The sequence below is a fragment of the Mesoplodon densirostris genome, chromosome 15, assembly GCF_025265405.1.
Source record: "Mesoplodon densirostris isolate mMesDen1 chromosome 15, mMesDen1 primary haplotype, whole genome shotgun sequence".
Lineage (NCBI taxonomy): Eukaryota > Metazoa > Chordata > Mammalia > Artiodactyla > Ziphiidae > Mesoplodon > Mesoplodon densirostris.
In genome coordinates this window covers 35,634,045-35,654,236 of record NC_082675.1, presented here as the reverse complement: position 1 = coordinate 35,654,236, position 20,192 = coordinate 35,634,045, and the positions used below count along the sequence as shown (strand labels likewise).

The 20,192-nt window shown below is 42.0% G+C and overlaps 1 protein-coding gene and 1 non-coding gene across 2 annotated transcripts; one reads left to right on the top strand and one right to left on the bottom strand.

Moving 5' to 3' along the window:
• Positions 1–1,971: 1,971 nt before the first annotated feature.
• LOC132502404 (myosin regulatory light chain 12B) lies at positions 1,972–18,607 on the top strand. Its single transcript, XM_060118291.1, has 4 exons — positions 1,972–2,066; positions 10,962–11,157; positions 14,909–15,070; positions 15,936–18,607. Exons 2-4 carry the CDS (start codon positions 10,977–10,979, stop codon positions 16,106–16,108), a joined length of 516 nt encoding a protein of 171 aa, XP_059974274.1. The 5' UTR covers positions 1,972–2,066; positions 10,962–10,976; the 3' UTR covers positions 16,109–18,607.
• Positions 10,226–10,298, bottom strand: TRNAG-CCC (transfer RNA glycine (anticodon CCC)). The gene has a single exon. It is a non-coding gene; the product is annotated as a tRNA-Gly (tRNA).
• Positions 18,608–20,192: the final 1,585 nt, after the last annotated feature.

Genomic DNA, 20,192 nt, shown 5'->3' with positions numbered 1-20,192 from the left:
CAGCCAGTTTTCCCAAGTCCCTGTATCTTTTCATTCTAGGTTTATATGTGCCTGCTCAAATATTAGGCATCATAACTTCTCTTCCACACTTATCTACATACGTCTTGTAGTTGTAGTGAATATACACCTTGTTTTTTAGTTTAATGTATCTTAAATTGTCAGGTTTTGGCATACCCACCATTTTTGTTTTGAGTTTTAAGTATATTACCTTTTTTTAAACCATTCTTTTTAATGACTACAATAAACAATTATCTGGTATTTAGATATTCAGCTTTTCATTAATAAATAAGTTTTTCTTTTGAATCTAGAGAGAACACTATACCCTAGGATTATTTTTCTATAACAGTGCTATCCAGTAGAATTTTCTGTGATGACGGAAATGCTCTCTGTGCTGTCCAATAAGGACAGTAGGTCACATGTGACTACTGAGCACTTAAAATGTGTCTAATATAACTTAAATTTACATTTAAATAGTCACATGTGGTTAGTGACCATTGTGTTGGAAAGCAGTTCTAGAAACAAATATGGAGATCAAAGTCAAAGTACAGAGTGTCTCAGCTATGATCGTAAGGTGGCCAGGGTGAGGGCTTATGGTATAGTAATATACCATACTTGGAAGAGCTCTCTGACAAAGACCTCAGAAGCCAAAATGTTCTCAGGAGTGGAAAAATATTTACTTAAATTATTGGACCGAAGGGCAGACTACAGCTAAGGAAGAGAGTAAATATTTTAGAACCAGATATGATTTCTCAGCCATTGGTTTCAAACCCTATTGAGAAAATGCATTGTTAAGGACTTTGGGGCAGTGCTAACACCGGAGGACCACGGTATCAGCATCACCTGGGGCTTATTAGGAATGCAGACTCTTGCCCCACCCTCGACCTACTGAATCTGAATACCTGGGGCTGGGCTCCAGAATCTTTTAGTAGCTCCGAGGTTTTTCTTATTGGTGCTACTGTTTAAGAACTACTGCTATAGAGTGTTGAACACATGGTTCCTACCATCTAAGATATCTAATTTCTTATCAAACTTTTCTAGAATATAAAAGACTGGATTATTCGTTCATCTCCCTGCATCCCGCACACGTTCAGGCAATCACAAGTGCTCAACGAAGGTTTGCTATTAAGTTGACTATCTTCCATTATCCGTAAATAGTAGTATCTATCTGTAATATTCCAAGGTGAGGGAACTTGAAGGTTATAGGCACAAACAATATCTAAAACAAAAATTGAATTATGGAGCTTCGTGGTTGGTTTTGACCAAGAGCATTATATAGTGTGTGCGCGTTTGTGTGTGTAAATCTGCATTGTCTTTAACGAACCAAAGGAAAGCAAATAACTTGAATAAAGCTTTCCTGTGGTTGAAAGGGGAAACCGTCACCAGCCGTGGCCTGGTAAGGGCGTAAACCTGATAATCTGAGGGGTAAAACAGGAGGGGCAGGGGTAAATGATAGGACTCGGTCTGGGCGTGCAGTCTGTAAAGCAGGCGGAGACTACCCGGCCGCAGCCCTCTTACCTTCCCCAGTGTGGCGCGGGTCGGAACCTAAAAAATTGCTCGTTTTATCTGAAGTTCAAGTGTAACCAGGCGAGGTCTACTTTTACCTGCTAACTTGGGCAGCCCTGGGTGGGCGGCGCCCTGGGACCCCCAAACCTCGAGGGCTCGCGCCCGCCCAGCCGGGTCAAATTCCAGGCCGGCCCTGAGCCGGCCCGGGAATGCGGAAGGGCCGCGGGACACGCCGCGAGCGGCGGCGCCCCGGCCGTGCTGCGCCTGCCTCAGAACGCACGGCCCGAGAAACACCACGAAACTCCAGGCCGTGGTCGTCGGCGCCAGCCCCGCGCCCGGGTGGACAAGGTGGACTCGACCTCAAGCAGAGCGAGAACCGCGGCGCATGCCCCCGCCCAGAGTTGGATCCCGCCGCCACTTCCGGTGCGACTTCCGGTCCGCCTCCCGAGGCAGGAAGTGCGGGTGCCGCTTCTCTATCGCTGCAGACCTGCCGCAGCCCCGCGTTCTTCGCCTCGTTCGTCTCGAGCAGGCAGTCCTTTTTCTGGTGCTGGTGTCCGGCCGCGGTGAGTGGCGTTCGCCCCCCGCGCGCGACACCTCTGGGGCCGCCCCGGTGCCCCGCCCCTCCGACCGCTCGCCGCCGCCAGACCCCGGCCACCGTGCCGGCGGGCGGGGCGGGGGCTGCGGGACCTGTCGGTGGGGCAGGGAGGGTCGGCGAGGAGGTCCGGCCGCGGCCAGCCCGGGCCTGGACGTCGAGGGTACGGGAGGTTGGGGCGGATGGAACCGGGCTGGGGAACCGCCCTGCTGGCCGAGTCGGCCTGTTCTCTGCGCTGCGTCACCCGACGGCTTCACACACCTGGCGCCTCGGCGGCCGCAGCCCCGCTCCCCGCCGGCCCGGTCGGTGGGTTTGGGTGTCTCCTTCGCCCACAGGGCTGGATGCTTTGGGCGCACAGGGGTCCGCTGGTGCGTGATTCTTGCCCGGAGCTCCGAGTTGGTACTGGCTAAATGTAACGATTTCCATAGGAGTTGTGACTCTTCGCAGCACCTTGCATCTTGTAAAGATTTACTTCATTCGTGCTGACTGAAGAAGAGAACAAATAGCAAAAATCAGGAAAGGTTTTTTGAAAAAGAGAATCTGGACCTCATTGAAGGCCTTGGACTTAGCCCTGGTGGGGAGAACTTAATATTTCTGGCTGTATCTGTGGTAGGAGGTAACAAGACCAAAAGCTCAAAAGGTGTGAATTGTGTCGTGTGAAAAGGAGACGGTGGGGAGACCAGCCCGAATGGAACAGAACTGTAATGAATAATAGTTGGAAATAGGTAGATCAGTGGGGCCTTTTCACGGATGTCTTGTAAACTTGATGAGAAATAAAAGATTATGTAAGAGACATTCGGGAGTCATTTTGGATTCTTCGCTAAGGGAGTGAGATGAAGAAAGGGGTGTTTAGAGGATTAGTTTGGCAGCCTTGGTTTCGGACGGATTTGCAGTGGTCCTTTGGTAAGAAAAGAATTGTAGCATTTTAGAATTCAAAAGAAACTTACAGGTTATCTTTCGTTTTATTATTGAAACCCAGCGAGGTGAGATAATTTGCCCAGGGTCACTTGAGGGGTTCACCTGCTGCCACCCATTTTCTCTGAGCATTAGGTGGACGTTCCTCATGGTTAAGTGCACGGCTTCTTGTTTGTTCTGGCTCTGTTGAATAAAACAGCTTCTGTGATGACCTACTCGATACGCATTTATGCTTTAATGAGACTCAGTGTGGACAAGAGGAACTGCAACTTCTGAAGGACAGGTCCCAGGTGAGGGTTGCTGGGCTTAGGAAAGATAAAAGGACTGGGATCCCCTAAATGGAGCCGGTTGTCCCTCTCCCAAGATTCGAAGACAGCATATATCTAGGGATGATTTTCATTGCCGGCAGCTTTGGGGTCTTCCTTCCCCGTTCCGCACTTTAGATGTGGTGGCTTTGCTTCTTACCCCCAACCACCTCTGCACATTTTCATGGTGGAGAAATTCTGCCGCCTACATGCAGGATGTTCGGAGCTAGTGGTGCAAGCTCTGGGCTAGACTTCCTGAGTATGATCCTGCATCTAAGCTCTACCTTTTTCTAGCTGTGGCTGCAGACAGATTATTTATTCTCTTCGCCCTAATTTTTCATCTGAGAAATGGGGATAATAGCAGTGCCTATGTAATAAGTTGTTGTGAGAATTACATATATTAATACATATGAAATGCTTAGACCAGTGCCTAGCACATATTTAGCACTCTTATTAGTACTCTGTGTTCCAGGTACTTTTTGTTATGGATTTCTTGGGGAGAGTCCAGTGGAGTTTATGCTGAACCATGGGTAGACCGTAGAGAAAAGCCATATTTTGGGGAGTCATATCCAGGGGGTGATGGGAATGTTGAAGAAGGGGTGACTGTTGCACTTAGAAGAGGAACCCACAGAACTTGGAGAGAAATTGAATAGAAGGAATCAAAATTTGCTAACAAGGAACAGAAAATTTCCCTACCCAGTGCAAACTTGGCTGTGGCCCCTTTGAGGTTTTAAAATTTCTTTGGCTATAATTCTGAAATAAAGGCATTGCCCTATTGAATATTAAAGACGCCAAGGAAACACAACGGCTTTATTAGTTTTCTATAGCTATATAACAAATTACCCCCAAACCTAGCACCTTAAGAAAACAATAAAGAGCTTCTGAGGGTCAGGAATTCCAGGGCAGCTTAGCTGGGCAGCTCTGGTTCTGGCTCAGGGTCTCCTGGAGTTGCAGTCCAGATGTCAGCTGGGTTTGCAGTCATTTGAAAGAGGATCAACCTCCAAGATGGCTGACTCACCTGGCTGGCAAGTTGGTGCTGGCTGTTGGCAGGAGGCCTCAGTTCCATGCCACATGGACCTCTCCGTGGGGTTGTGTAGTACCCTATAGACCTGATGCTGGCTTTCCCCAGATTGAGTGATCTGAGAGAGAGCGTGGTAGAACCTGCAACATCTACAATATTATGACAAAGTCGCACTCCATCATTTTCACAATATCCTATTAGTTATGAAGGGTGGCAGAATATGCCACCCCAAGATGTGCCACTTTGGCATGAAGATTATTTTGAGCTGAAGGCAATTGAGAAGAAAGCAGACACAAGAAAGGCTCTTTGCCCTCCCCCAATGTGCCTAAAAGCAGGACACACATTTACAAAGGTGTTCTTCTTTTCCTCTCTACCAGGCAGGACAAAGGTTACTCTCTGGAGACAACTTTAGACTCTTAATGGAGAAGGGCGTGACTTAAATCTACTAGAGAAGCCTTACCCTTGTTTATACTGTGCTTTTAACCTTCCGTACCTAGCCTCTCCCCTCCACACATGCCTTTCTTCTTTTGACTTCAGCTGAAGATGATATTTAAGCCAGAGTTCTAAGCCACCTCTGAGAGTTGGATTTTCCCTGGGTATCTCCCCATGTATACATGAGGTATACATGTTAATAAATGTGTGTTTGTTTTTCTGTTATTAATCTGTTATTACAAGGCATCAACCAAGAACTCAGAACCACGGTCAGTGCCTTCTAAGTGTTTAACTCAGTGGTTCTCAACCGTCACTGTATATTGGAATCACCTGCTGCATTTTAAAAATACAGATTCATAGACTTCACCTGTAGACATTCAGTTTCAGTTGTACTAGACCAGGATCTGGACATCACTTTTTAAAAACTTCCAAGATGGGACTTTCCCTGGCAGTCCAGTGGTTAAGACTTCGCCTTCCAATGCAGGGGGTGTGGGTTCAACCCCTGGTCAGGGAGCTAGATCCCACGTGCCTCCTGTCCAAAAAACATAAAAAACAGAAGCAATATTGTAACAAAGACTTAAAAAAAAAAAAGCTTCCAAGATGATTCTAATGTGCAGCCAAGATTGAAACCAGAGGTTAACTGTTGTGAGAGCCGTATTTACCCGCCATGTGGTAGCAGCCCCTAGCTGCCTTAGGTGTTTCATAGGTAGCTAATAGGATATGCTCCACGAGCATCGTTTCCAGGCTTCCAATAAAGCCATATAGGCTGAAGTTCACAAGCAGTTTCTGCTTATTAATGATTATAGTGCCCATGTTTTGATTTGCATATCAGTATAGCAGGTGATTTTGAAAAAATTTAGATTATGACCTAAATATGTTGACGCCACAACTACCTATAATACCGGTATTCCTATATCCCTGCCCTTCTTTAACCTCTACAAATACTACATATAACCTTTAGTTCACTCTATATCAGAAATTTACAAAAATAATGAAATAAAAATTTTGAAGAGGAAGTAAGACTTCTGTTTATTCCCGTTAAAGCTTATTCATTACCTTATATGCTATGTTCTAAATGGATATTTTTTGTAACTAAGGATGGGGTTTGGTGGGGTTTTTTCCTTTAATATTTATAGGTCAAGTAGTAATTTCACAGTCTTAGGTAAAGATTTCAAGCCGTTACCTACCATGTCAAACCAAAACCATGACTGATAGGAAATACTGCCATTTGAAAAAACCCAGAACCAGGGCTGCAACATTGCACAGTTGCAGGGAGGGCCATTCATATCTTATTCTCTTCCCATTCCACTGTGCACTTCTAGTCTACACATTGGTTTCCCCAGCATAGTTTGAATTTATTTGAAAACTCAGTTTCACTAGGAATTAAATTTAGAGGAAAGCAGCTGCTCAGAAATCAGTGTTGGACTATATTGGTAAGTACTGAAAGTTTAAGAATTTTTTTGTGGTAAAAAAAAATAACTAGCAGAATTGTATGAAGTAAAAAATATATAGGTAAAATCACCTTTAACAAATGGGGTTGGTTTCTAGCTCTGCCACCAGGTGACCTTGGGCAAGTTGTTTAACATATTTTGATACTCAGTTCTTCCATGTGTAAAGCAGGTGTGTTGAATTTAGTGCACCCGAGTACCTAGCATAGAAGTCACTCAGCAAATGGTAGTAGCCATAAGTTGAGTAGACTTTTAATTCTCTCTGGTCCTAAGGCATTTGGGGGCTAGAAAAATAGCGAGAACAAATACATGAGTTAAACTCATGCATGGTGCCTTGGGCATATACTAGTACCAGTAGTTTGGTGTTGCTGAAGGAAAAGTACAAAGTAGAGAATGGCTAGCGATGAGGCTGAAAGGTCATTCTAGAGCAGGGAAAGGTGTGTGTGCCATGCTCAGGAACTTGTACTTTGGCCTATAGGCAGTGGAGAGCCGACAGTTTCTCAAAAGGAAATGATATGGTCATATTCATGTTTTACACACCTCTGGCTGGAAGATAAAGGATAGTCTAGAGGGGACCAAAAAGCATGGAGGTTGGTTATTTGGCCATCGAAATATTCTACACAAAGAGGTGATGAGGGCCCAGCATAGGATGGTGGCAGAAGAATGAGGAAGATGAGCAAATCTGATGAATCTTTAAGAGGCAGGCTTGGTTCATCAGTGAGAGCGATGAGTCGGGGATGACTTGCACGTTTCTGGCTTGGTGAGGGCGTAAACGATGGTGCCATTAACTGACAGGAAACAGAAAGTTGAGAAAGTTTAGGAGGGGAAGATAATGAATTCTGTTTCTAACACGTTGATTCTGAATGTCTGGGATATCAAAATGGGTGCCTTTCACAAGCACAGTTGGCTGTTTGATTCCACAGCTCAAGGGAAGGGTCAGCCCTGAGGATACGGATGTGGGAGTCATAGGTGTTGTCAGGACAGTGAGAGCCAATGAGATCATCCAAGGAACACAGAGTGAAAAGAATTTAATAAGCCATGGACTGTGAGAATACTCGAAAACGTGAATATTTAAGTGAGTGGAGAAGATAAGAGCCTAACAAGAAAATGGAGGAGGACCAGGCATAGAAATAGAACTGAGAGGAGGTTGGTGTCACCTAAAATGTCACAGCATTTTATTGAAACTAAATGTGATCTTCAGGAGTCTCCCTTGTTGGAGTGTAAAGTGTTAAAGGCTGGGAACCTTGGGCTTTCGTTCCATTGGGACAGTTCATTTCTACTGTTACAGTTCATCAAGGCCAAGAGTTGTTGAGGCCTGAAGAGAAGAGGGATAAAATCGTGTCAAATATAGCAGAACGGTCCAAGGAGACTTAGACCAGGTTTGACAATGGGAAAGCACTTGCAAATAGAGAAGAGAAAGCCAGATTGTGATGAGTGGGAAGTGAGAAAGTGGAGAAAGCCAAGATATTTATCTCAGAAGCTAAGGACAGAGAGGGTGGTAGTTTCTTTGGGGGCCAGAGTTCTCTTTAGATTGACTGTTTTGCTACAACCTTGCCTCACTTTTCAGCTGAGGTTTTATTATCAGTTGATATTTTCTGTGTGTACTGTGTATATTTATATACAAATATAAATGTGCACTGGTTTTAAATGAAGTACAGAGAAAACGTAAACTTTTTCTTTTTAAAGAGATCATGGTGTCATTTCATTGAGCCATACCTGCTCTATAACAGGTTTTGAATGGGGGCTCAGACTTGCTCACGGTATAATGGCTTTTCTAGCCTTACTGGGTTACCTCCTCATTCTCTCTCCCAGGCATTTTCCGTAATAAAGATTCTTGCATGTGCAGACCCTTCTTGGCATCAGCTTCTTGGAGAACTCCAACTAAGCTTCAGAAATGTTTAAATATAATATACTTTTGGGTTAGCTGTAGCGTTAGCATGAAACAATTGATTATTTTTTAAAAATAAAGATTTTCTCTTTGGGAGGTTTTTCTAAATGACTCTATTGCAGACATAGTTTGCTGATACTGAGGGAGAGAACTAATTCTTGGCTTCAGATCTACTGTCTTTTATATCTTTTGAATCTTGAAGAAATAGAATCATAGAATTTTTAGCATGAGGAAAAATTTTAATCCAACAGTTTTGAAATGTGAGGAAGAATTAAAGCAGAGTCAGGTGCCTTGCTAGTGGACCACATTCTGTCTCCGATTGAATCTTCAATATAACTGTCACATGACTAGCTAGTTACAGGAAGGAGAAGAAATTAACATTTACTCAGACCATGTTTGTCCCCAGGGGAAGGAGTTGAAATGTTAAAGTAAGGACTCTAAGGCTGATGTGCTTCAAAACTGCAAACAGGGCTTCCCTGGTGGCGCAGTGGTTGAGAGTCCGCCTGCTGATGCAGGGGGGTTCGTGCCCCGGTCCGGGAAGATCCCACATGCCGCGGAGCAGCTAGGCCCGTCAGCCATGGCCGCTGAGCCTGCGCGTCCGGAGCCTGTGCTCCGCAATGGGAGAGGCCACAACAGTGAGAGGCCCGCGTACCGCAAAAAAACAAACAAACAAAAAAACTGCAAACAAACTAAAACAATGTAGGTTGAAAGTCCAAGACCTGAAGTCCCGGAGACCCAGGTCCAGAATTCCCTTGCCCAGCCACTGCCCTCACCAGTCATCTGCTTTCACACTGCGAGGCTGCAGAGTTAGAGAACCAGTCCCCAAGGCCACCCTCATCTCTGACACCAATTCCAAGTTTCGTTCCCCAAGACGACCCTCAGGTTCAGTAATTCGCTAGGACTTAACAGAACTCACTGAAAGCTGTTACACCTATGGTTATGGTTTACTGCAGTAAAAGGATTCAGATTAAAGTCAACCAAGGGAAGAGACTCGTGGTATGGAGTCCAGGAGAATTCCAAATGCTTAGCTTCCAGTGGTCCTTTCCATGGGCAGTGTTGACCTCTCCTGGCAGCAAGGTGTGATGGTGAGCATGGAGTATGGCCTGGCACAGAGCTTGCTTGACCCTTCATAACCATAGTTTTTACTGCGGCTCTGTCCCCTAGATACTGTCCCCACTCCTAGGCTGACTTCAGTCTCCAGTTCCTCTAGAGGCCAAGCTGATTAACACCTGACCCAGAGCCCCCATGATAAATCACATTGTTAGACTCTGTGGTGTGACCCAAGACCCCAGATATACCAGGCAGAACGTTCTAAGGGCTTAGAGATTACCTCCCAGGAGCTGAGGACAGAGGCCAGACCTCTCTTTGGGCAAAATTATATTCTTTACTACACAAGAGCCATTGATTTTTTTTTTTTTTTTAAACCTAGGTAGTACCTACCTCATAGGGCATTTGTGAACATTGGATAAGACAGTGGAGCAAACAATTATTCTGGTGTCCATGGGTTTTCAAGAAATGGTGAAGCTGAGATTCAGGCTCAAGATTTTTCCGATTCCGAAGCCAGGAGTATTTTCGTGTTGTATTTATTTACATCATTTAAAACTGCAAATAAAAATGGAATGAGAAGGGGATTCCCTGGCGGTCCCGTGGTTAGGACTCGGAGCTTTCACAGTCAGGGCCCGGGTTCAGTCCCCGGTTGGGAAACTAAGATCCTGCAAGCCACGTGGTGGGCCAAAAAAAAAAAAAAAAAAGGATTGAGAAGTGTCCATTCTATTTGACATTTAAAACATTGGTGGCTTTCAGTAGAGTATCAGGGGCTACCACTAAAGGTGTATTACAGAGAATTGAGGAGCAATTGGAAAGATGAGAAAATGGAGAGAGTTGAGTAGTAGGATACTATTCTAAAAGTTTTGTCAAGGGAAAGGGGGAATGAGGATGTAGCTAGAAGGGATACAAGACTAAAGATACATTTTGATGGTTTTTTTAAAAAAAATATATTTATTTATTTATTTTGGCTGCACTGGGTCTTAGTTGTGGCATGTGGGATATTTAGTTGCGGTACGCAGGATCTTTTGTTGCAGCATGTGGATTTCTTAGTTGCGGCATGCATGTGGGATCTAGTTCCCTGACCAGGGATCGAACCTGGGCCCTCTGCATTGGGAGTGCAGAGTCTTATCCACTGGACCACCAGGGAAGTCCCATTGATTTTTTTTTAAATGAGAGCCTTTTGAGCATGTACCTTAGAGTAACTATACTAGTCTCTTTGCATATGTTATCATTTAATTCTCACTTGCATTAGAGTAGATATTGTGTTTTGCTGTAAAACTGAGGGTCGAGTGAGGTTCCCTGGTTTTCAGACCATTTTTTGGAAGAAACCAAGGCTCAGAGAGGTTATGCAATATTGGTAGTAAAATGAAGTTAAAAGGTGTACCTACTGCATAGGATTGTTGTGAGGGTTAAATGGGACAATCCTTGTGAAAGTAAGATGTCCGCTTTGGAGCCTTTCTCTTTAGGGGAGCCCCCTGCTGCTTGGCACGTAGTAGCACTCGGTAAATGCGATTTATTGCTACGTGCTTTAAAACTCATTCACATTTAATAAAAATGAGGTTCGTGAAATTTGGGATGAAGCCACATCAATAATTTCTATTCTGTTTCTTCAAAACTGCTTTTGTCCTAGCTGTTTAATTGTGACATTGGAAATAAAGTTTATATGTATATTCCTACCCAAATAAAGTAATAATTCTACAATACGTTGAAATATTTTTACTCACTAACTTTAGGTGTTGTGAGTTCTTTTTTTTGCTTTATGTTTTTATGCATTCTGTTTTGCTTTATGTTCTTTTCTTTTTAACTCTAGGATTAAACGGCCACCATGTCTAGCAAAAAGGCAAAGACCAAGACCAAGAAGCGCCCCCAGCGCGCAACCTCCAACGTGTTCGCCATGTTTGACCAGTCACAGATTCAGGAGTTTAAGGAGGCCTTCAACATGATCGATCAGAATAGAGATGGTTTCATCGACAAGGAAGACTTACATGATATGCTTGCTTCGCTAGGTAGACTTTTATGTTCTTAATATTCCTGCTTCCCCCAAATAACTAGCATTTTATGAATTATTTTTTGTGTGATGTACAGGTATTAATCTCCTGGTCTCAAAGGCCTCTTGAGAGATGTTGGGTGGGAGGCACCATACTGAGGCTTGGCCTGTCATAAGAGGATACGCCTTCAGGGGTGGGGGCCTGGCTGCCACTGTGGCTAGGCAGGCTTCCGTTCCTGTTAGCTAAATATGATAGGTCTACAAGGTGAAAAGCCAGAGGATGACTAGATGGCAAGATACCAGAATCTTAAACAGGAAGTGTGGACAATAATATGTACTAAGTAATAAAAGTTGAGGACAGGTTATATGACAGAGGTGACAGTCACAAGTGATAACGACCATCTCGGGGAGGAAGGGCAGTGCTCCTAAAAAAAGGGAACACAGGGAAGGGGGCTTCCACAATTTATATATATTTTTTATAATTAAAAGAAAATGTAAAGATAGAAGATTTATCCATTTATTTTTACACATTTATTTAGCTATAGTTGATTTACAATATTGTGTTAGTTTCAGGTGTACAGCTTCAGATTCTTTTCCACTGTAGATTATTGCAAGATATTAAGTATAGTTCCTTGTGCTATACAGTAAATCCTATTGTTTATCTGTTTTTTGTATAGTGGTGTGTATCTATTAATCCCAAACCCCTAATTTATCCCTCCCCCCACACCTTTCCCCTTTGGTAACCATAAGTTTGTTTTCTGTGTCTGTAAATCTGTTTCTGTTTTGTAAATAAGTTGATTTGTAATTTTTTTTTTAGATTCCACATACAAGTGATATCATATAACATTTGTCTTTGCCTGCCTGACTTACTTCACGTAGTATGATCATCTCTAGGCCCATCCATGTTGCTGCAAATGGCAATATTTCATTTAAAGATACAGGATTTAAAGCAAACATAAACTGCCCTTTGTCATTCTGGCTATGTTGGTGTTAATTTACTATTGCTTATATGATTTTGTTGTTTTGATCTTAAGGAAAGAGGGGAAAGTCCTCCATGTCCTGCCTGAATTGTTACTGATTTTACAGTTAGAAGAAAGGAGTATCAAGTCGGGGTGTTCTTGATAGGCCAGAATGACAGGCAGGGAAGGGGGCACAGGTCAGGGATGGCCCACAGTTAGGCTCTGCACTCTAACGTTTCTGTGTCTGACCATGATCCAGAAAGGGCAGTTCAAGGGCCAGAGGACAAAGAGAGAGAATTTGTTACTTTTTTCTTTTTAGTAACCACATGATTTTGTTCCTCTCTTTTATTTTTATTTTTTTCTCCTAGCATGTTATTTTGAATTTTTTTTTTTTTTTTTTTTCCCAGTACGCAGGCCTCTCACTGTTGTGGCCTCTCCCGTTGCAGAGCACAGGCTCCAGACGCGCAGGCTCAGTGGACATGGCTCACGGGACATGGCTCACGGGCCCAGCCGCTCCGCGGCATGTGGGATCTTCCCAGACCAGGGCACGAACCCATGTCCCCTGCATCGGCAGGTGGACTCTCAACCACTGTGCCACCAGGGAAGCCCTGAAATTTTTTAAGCCTATAAAAAGTTGAAAGAACGGTATAATGAACACACATCCATCCTTTACCCAGATTCACAAGCTGTTAACATTTTGCAACATTGCCTTTATTCAGAGTGAGAGTTGAGTCTTGCAACATTGCCTTTATTCAGAGTGAGAGTTGAGTCAAGATACTGATCTGACTTGTTGACTTGCAGGTGGGGTGGATCCCAGTGTTTTCCACACTCTGAATAGCTAAGTACTAAGTGTCCTTTGGGGAGCAGGTTACTACTGAAGAAGACCACCGAGGAGAATTGAGGGCCTGAGTTGTATTACAAAGATCGAACACTCAAGCCTGTCCCCTGGTCCTAGTAGATGCTCAGTTAATTTTTGTTGGATGAATGAGTGATGGTAGAGTAAGAGACTGACTTTTGGGGAGTGCCATGCCTTTAGATATACATATTTACTTTTTAAATCAACAAATTATATTAGATGCCTTGAATGGGTCCATAGGTGCTTAGCCTAAGCCAATTCATTTTAAATCCCTGTGTCTTTTTCATACCCATGTTCTCTTGACACCTTTGGGTTACACTTTTTACCCCCAAAAATTGCTGCAAGAGAGTCGGGATAAATCTGGAGGTAGAAAAGTAGTCCTTTTTAGCTACTTTCACGTACTCGAAGAATCTTGAGATTAATTTTGGGCTAATTTTGTATCGATATGTAGAATAGGTATAATGAGTGAAGGTTGTAATGCAGTAAGACAGATGCCAACTCGGCACTTAAATTTCACCCAAATTCCCGGGAGTAAAACTTACATATGAACCATAATTCTAGATTTGACTATCATTAGCACTTAGTTGGGTATAATAGTGAGATGCTGACATAGATGCTCTTTTCATGGAGAATCATACAAACTTAATGTTGGAAGGGACCTTTCAGATACCAAGTTTAACTAGTCCATGTTATAGATAAAAAGTAAACCCTAGACAGTTTCCACCTTGTCCCAGGGCACACAGTCAGTGGCAGAACTGAGATTCAAACCCACTATTCCAGACCCTTCGTTCAGTGCTGCTTTTCTGCACCATGTGGACCTCACAAATGCCAGGACAAAGAGAAGCTCTTTGTTACTCCCACCATATGTGGCCATTCCAGGGGAATTTCTCCCAACTTCGAGGGGAGGGTCAGGGGAGTTCCCTCACCACCGTACTGGAAGAGGAAGAAGTGTCCTTGGTGGGAACTGAGATTAAGATTTCCCATCATGAACAATACTAAACAAGACTATATTTCAGCAATACGAGTAAACAGCATCTGGGGATATGTCTGACAACCAAATAGAACATAACATTGTTTAAAATGAGCTCCCAGGGACTTCCCTGGTGGTGCCGTGGTTGAGAATCCGCCTGCCAGTGCAGGGGACACGGGTTCGAGCCCTGGTCCAAGAAGATCCCACATGCCGCGGAGCAACTAAGCCCACGTACCACAACTACTGAACCTGCACTCTAGAGCCCACGTGCCACACTACTGAAGCCTGCATGCCTAGAGCCTGTGCTCTACAACAAGAGAAGCCACCTCAATGAGAAGCCTGTTCACCGCAACGAAGAGTAGCCCCCGCTCACGGCAACTAGAGAAAGCCCACGCGCAGCAACGAAGACCCAATGCAGCCATAAATAAATAATAAATTGATTAATTAATTAATTAATTTTAAAAATAAATAAAATGAGCTCCCAGTTCTAAACCAACCTAATAGTTTCAGCTTAAATGACCAACTTATAAATAAATTGTTTGAAGCATACCAATTATAGGCAACTTACTGAAGTTAGAAATATGAATATTTAGATTTTTTAAATAACCAGTATTGAAATGCCCTGATGGGTCTTTAATGTTATCAGCATTCAAGATGTAATAATGTGGCATTACCTGGTTCATAGTTTCATGTGTTTGTTTTATTTCTAATGAAAAATAGTGAAGGAAAAGTTGCAGAAAGTATCAGTGAATGGACAGTATTCAACCTAAGCCCAGGATGCATTTTATTTATGATGTATCAAAGATTTTTTTATGTTGTTAAAAATTGTCTTTTTTAAATGTTCTTAATGTGAGTTAATTGAAATATTAGTTTCGTGTGATGGTGATGTAACTTTTAAAAATATGTTGGGGAACATAACAATAACAGTAATTATTTATTGAAATGAGTTCTTTGTCCTTAAATGTTAAAATGTGCAATTTTATAGGGAAGAATCCAACCGACGCGTACCTCGAAGCCATGATGAATGAGGCTCCAGGGCCCATAAACTTCACCATGTTCCTTACCATGTTTGGGGAGAAGCTGAATGGCACAGACCCAGAAGATGTCATCAGAAACGCTTTTGCTTGCTTTGATGAAGAAGCAACTGGTGAGCACTCTTTGTTTATGCCCCGCCTCATTCCAGACTATGTGAAACACTTTTTAGGGAATGAGGAAGATTGGCAAAATATAAATTTTTAAAAATGAGTAGAGGGAAACTATCATTTACGATAGGACAGTCGACCAAGAATGGCTAGAACACAGGTATGTAGGTCATAAAGCTACATGGTTTGTGGTGTTAATCTTTGAATCTGGTTCTGAGCTTCCTGAAAGCCAAACGGAGAATTGTCTTTTAAATCGTGTTTCTTAGACAGTATACTGCTTCAAGAAACTTTGAGTTTCACCAGAAAGTATACTTAACTAACCTGGACAATTAAAATCTTCATTTTTTTCCCTTATTATTTAAAATGTGTGAAGAAAGCCCGGCTGTTCCGTTTTCTGACTTCTCTCGTTTTCCCCTTTGCTTGTGCGTTAACCCTCTGCTCAGCCACGCGCATCGCCTCCTCACATACACCTCGCCTCCTCCTTCCTGCTTCCCCCTTGCTACCTATTAAAACTGCACCGGCCTTCGTGCACGTTTGGTCTTGGCAACGCTGCCCTTTTATTCTGGGTATCTGCCTTTTTTTTAATATCTCTGAAATACAAGGTGTTTTTTTCTCCTCTGGAAAATACTGGCTCCAAATTAATTTTGTAAGCGTATGATCTACTAACTGACTTTGTAAATGACTTAATCTAATATGAATAAAGAACTCTAAAAATAATAGGAAAAGATAAAGATATGGTTATATATTGCTTTATTTTGTTCAGGTAAGTATGTATGTTCTGAAATATCTTGTAAGATTGACCTAGTTGAGAACCAAATCATTAAAGTGCCGGGAGGTGTTCACAACTCCCCTTTTTCTGCTGCCTTCCAGGCACCATTCAGGAGGATTACCTGCGAGAGCTGCTGACCACGATGGGAGATCGGTTTACGGATGAGGAAGTGGACGAGCTGTACAGAGAAGCACCTATTGACAAAAAGGGGAATTTCAATTACATTGAGTTCACGCGCATCCTTAAACATGGAGCGAAAGACAAAGATGACTGAAAAGAACTTGAGCTAAAACTTTCCAATTACTTTGTCTTACTCTGTTTTATTTCCCATTCACTTCCCCACTCATAGACCTGTTGCATGCAACTTAGTTTCACAGCTTTGCCTCTTTTTCGGTGTATTTATTCTAGACCTTTCTGCCACTTAGCACTTGTATAATCAGACTGCAAATGGAGATGAGGTGGTAAATTGTATTGAGAAAAAGGATTGGGAATAAAAATCGACAAATGTGAAAGCCCAGGAAAATATATCCGGTATTTCTGGTTTTGCTGGATTTTTACATTTTTATATAATAAAAATGCTATTTTGAAATAAAGATTATGCTGACTCAAATGTAATATAATGGAAAGTTAAATAACTGGTAGTTGGTGGTAGTCCTTTTTTTAGATTTTCAAGTTCGTATAATTCAGATTCCATAGTAAAACTGATTGTTCACATGTATGGGACAGTGTTCTTCAGTATAAGTTAACATCATTATACAGTAAAAACTAGTTGTACCTTAGTTTCTTTCATGCTTATGGTAAGTCAGATGTTTAAATTATTGAATGTTAAATATAGAATGTATCTGAGAAAACACTGAATGTTTTACTGATTTGAGTCTAGGAACATGAGGCAAAATTCTGAAGAAAAGAATAGTTATTATTGAATATTTACAGTGTGTAAAGCATTACATGTAGACGATTTTCATTGACTCTTCCCAGCACCCCTGTGGGATAGAATTTTATTAGCCCTGTATTTCAAGGGGAAGAACTGAGCACCGGGGAGTCAAGTGATTGATCTGAGTCTCTGTCAGAGCTGGGACTCCAGGCCAGGGCGTCCCACTCCAGAGTGTGGATTCTGGGACCCCTGTGCTGTCTCTGAAAAGCCCCAAATGCCTAAAAGGTCAAGATATTTCCATTACATTCTAACATAGTTTTGTAGTCATTATTGAAATTTAAAATAACTTGGGGACATTGATTGTTGGAATAGAATTTCAGAAAATTCTATCCAGGTGAAAAGTAGAGGACCAAAGATTATAAGCAATATAATCTTCCAACTGCCTTCAGTTGGAAGGTGGTTCACATAGTGTAGAGTGTAGACTGGATGGAAGGTCTGAAAACCATACAGACAAGGCTGCTATGAGCTCGCTTAACATCCTCAAGGCCAAGCAATATGAGAAGTAGGAGAGAAAAACCTAAAAAAAGAAAATCCATTTAAAAAATTTCCCAACGTTGTTCAACACCTATTCCCTCTTAAATGTATTGATGTTTTATCTCCTTAAAATCGATGCATTTACACGTTGTTTAACATTTGTGCTTCCGAGCTTGCTGTTGTAGGCAAATCCTTGCTATCAATTAATTTTTCTAGGTTTTTCATCATCTTTAAGAAGAGCAGTTCCACTCTCGTGGTCTAGTTCACGAGAAGTGCTTTGCAGTTCATAAGAGTTTTCGCACTTATGACCTAATCCTCACCGCCCATTAGGTAAGTAGGGCAAGTAATATCCCTGCTTTTCATATGAGAGCTAAAGTTTAGAACAGCCAAAGCACCTGTCCGAGGTCCCACAAGAATAAGAATCCACATCTGGCTCCCTTTTCTACTTCCAAGAGTTAAGTCACATGCAGTGTCAAAACCAGAATCACCGTGTGTAGAAGGAGAAGGGGAAGCATACTGGGATCATCTTAACTGTCATTAACAAATACTTAATCAGTCACCTGTTATGTGCCAGGCACTGTTCTCTGTTGGGGATAACTGGGGGGGTAGGACAAACAAGGACGCCACCCTCCTGGGGCTCAGCTCCTTAGTGGGAGATCAGGAAGGCACCTCTAAGTATCGTGGGACACAGAACTGAGCAAGTGCAGAGAGGGCCTCTGAGGTGAGATCTGAATCACGAGAAGAGGGTCCCCGTGTGGAGGTCAGGGAGGATGTTCCACTCACAGGGGACAGTCCTTCCAAGGCAGGCACTGGCAGAAGCACTGGGAGAGCTCAAGGGAAGGACATAAGGATGGTGTTTGCTGCGTGGTCTACGTGCAGAATCATAGGGCTTTGGGCAGGGAAGAAATGTGAATTATGTTTTAAAAACTCAACCTTGCTGCTGAGTATAGAATGGAGGGCAAGAGTAGCAGCAAGAAGACTTCCAGTTAGGAGGCTGCCACTATGGTCCAGGCAAGTCAAGAGGTTGGCTTGGTCTCCAGATGGTCACGCAGGTGGCTCTGCTGCCTGACCTATTTACTCTGCTTCAGCCTTTTCTTGTCACCAGCTCTCTGGCATCATTTTAACTGCATTTATTCTTTTGCTCTGCTTAAAGGCAGATTCGAGAAGATTGGGAAGTTGAAAAAGTTTTCAAGATTAAAAACCAGAAAAACTGTCTCTTGAATGCCTTATGTTGACCTGACGTAACCCATTCTGTTTCATCCATAGTATCTATAAAGAGTAGTGGAATCCAGCACACACTGTAAGGCACCTCAGCTAGGACCTTGTTCCTCTCTGGTTCAATAAATATTATGATGATGAAAACTCTATTTTAGTATCTTTCCTTTTTTGAGAACAACTTACTAATGATCTCTAAAATTGACAATTGATGCCTTGGCCATCACAATTGGAATGTGTGTGTGTTTGTACTCAGGTAGTTAAAACTATGCTGAACGGTTGCTCTGTATTAAGCATGTACACTACTGGCCTTTGAGGTAGGTTTTTGTTTTGTTTTAATTATCCTTGTTCTACAGATAAAGCACTGAGGTGCAGAGAAGTAACTTACCCAGGTTACACAGGTAGGAACCAATGGGACCGTAATTTGAGTCCAGTCAGTCGAGCTCCCGAACCTGCCCTCTCAGAAAAATAATTATTGAAAGTAACACCACTGGTTTCTTACCATTGTACAGGAATTTTAAAAGCATTCATTATTGCATTTGATCCTCAAAACTCTAGGAGGTGGATAAGGTAGGCATTATCCCATTTTACAGGTGAGAATACTGAGTTATAGACGTTACCCCACTTGCTCAACTTTATATATAAAGTAGACAGTGTCTGAGCCATGACTAGCTTTTAAGCTTTTTGAGTGAGGGTGCTTCTCATTAAACCTATAATTTCCTAATTAGATAATACCTGTAGCCTGATCAACATCTTTTTCTCATTTATAAATGTATATATACTATATATCATATATATGAAAGCCATTAATATTTATAAAATTGAAATTATGTTTAGTTATACATTTAATGAATCATCTATCCTGATAAAAATGAAGTTTTAAATTCAGCATATATATGAATAAATACTTGAATAAGAATTTTCTTGATTGTAATTTTTTTAACATTTTAGTGTTTTTGAAAACAAAATGTCTTACAATCAATGTATATATTTAATAGTTTATCCTTAAAAATAATTGCATCAATGTTGCATCTCAAAACTGAAAGATCTAAACAAAACTGAAGGGTCTTAAAAGATAAAAAACCATTATTTGGAATATACATATGTAAACTACTGAAAAATCTGGTGTGAATAGGCTGTCATCTGGGAAATATGAACGAGGATGAGAAAGTTTATCACATACTGAAATCTTGGGAAAAGTTTTCTTGAACAGAAAAATTATTTTTCTGTAATCTGGGGAAGATTACAAATTGCATACATCACTCTCTGTCCTTAATCTCGGGTCAGTCGTTTTTAGAGCAAGCGATGTTGTCATATGCACTTTTAGAGACAATAACTAGAAGGGTCACTAGATGGCACTATTATTCTTAGTACTGTAGTAACCTATTCTGTAGTGAACTTGAGAGTGACAAAGCATGAATATGCAGAGAGCATTAGTCCAATAATGCTGTAACTTTGTCAAAATTGTTTCTTGAAAGAATTGATGATAAAGTCTGTTACAATGAAATTCATACTATTTTGTGAACCCCAAAATGCAGGGAGCGATCTCTAGGACTCCTTTTTACAGTGCAGCATTCATTTGTTCATTCATTCAATCATTCATTCACTTACAAATATTTATTGTTTCGAAAGTGCCAGGATCTCAGTGAAGCTCTGGTTATTTTCACACTGAAGTAATGACTTTTTTTTTCAAGTAAGAGCGCAGGCTTTACACTAGTAAGACCTGAATCCTCCA

Coding starts and splice junctions, on each gene's coding strand:
- LOC132502404 (XM_060118291.1), top strand. CDS start 10,977: ATGTCTAGCAAAAAGGCAAAGACCAAGACCAAGAAGCGCCCCCAGCGC. Junction 11,158..14,908: donor TGATATGCTTGCTTCGCTAG/GTAGACTTTTAT, acceptor GCAATTTTATAG/GGAAGAATCCAACCGACGCG. Junction 15,071..15,935: donor CTTTGATGAAGAAGCAACTG/GTGAGCACTCTT, acceptor GCTGCCTTCCAG/GCACCATTCAGGAGGATTAC.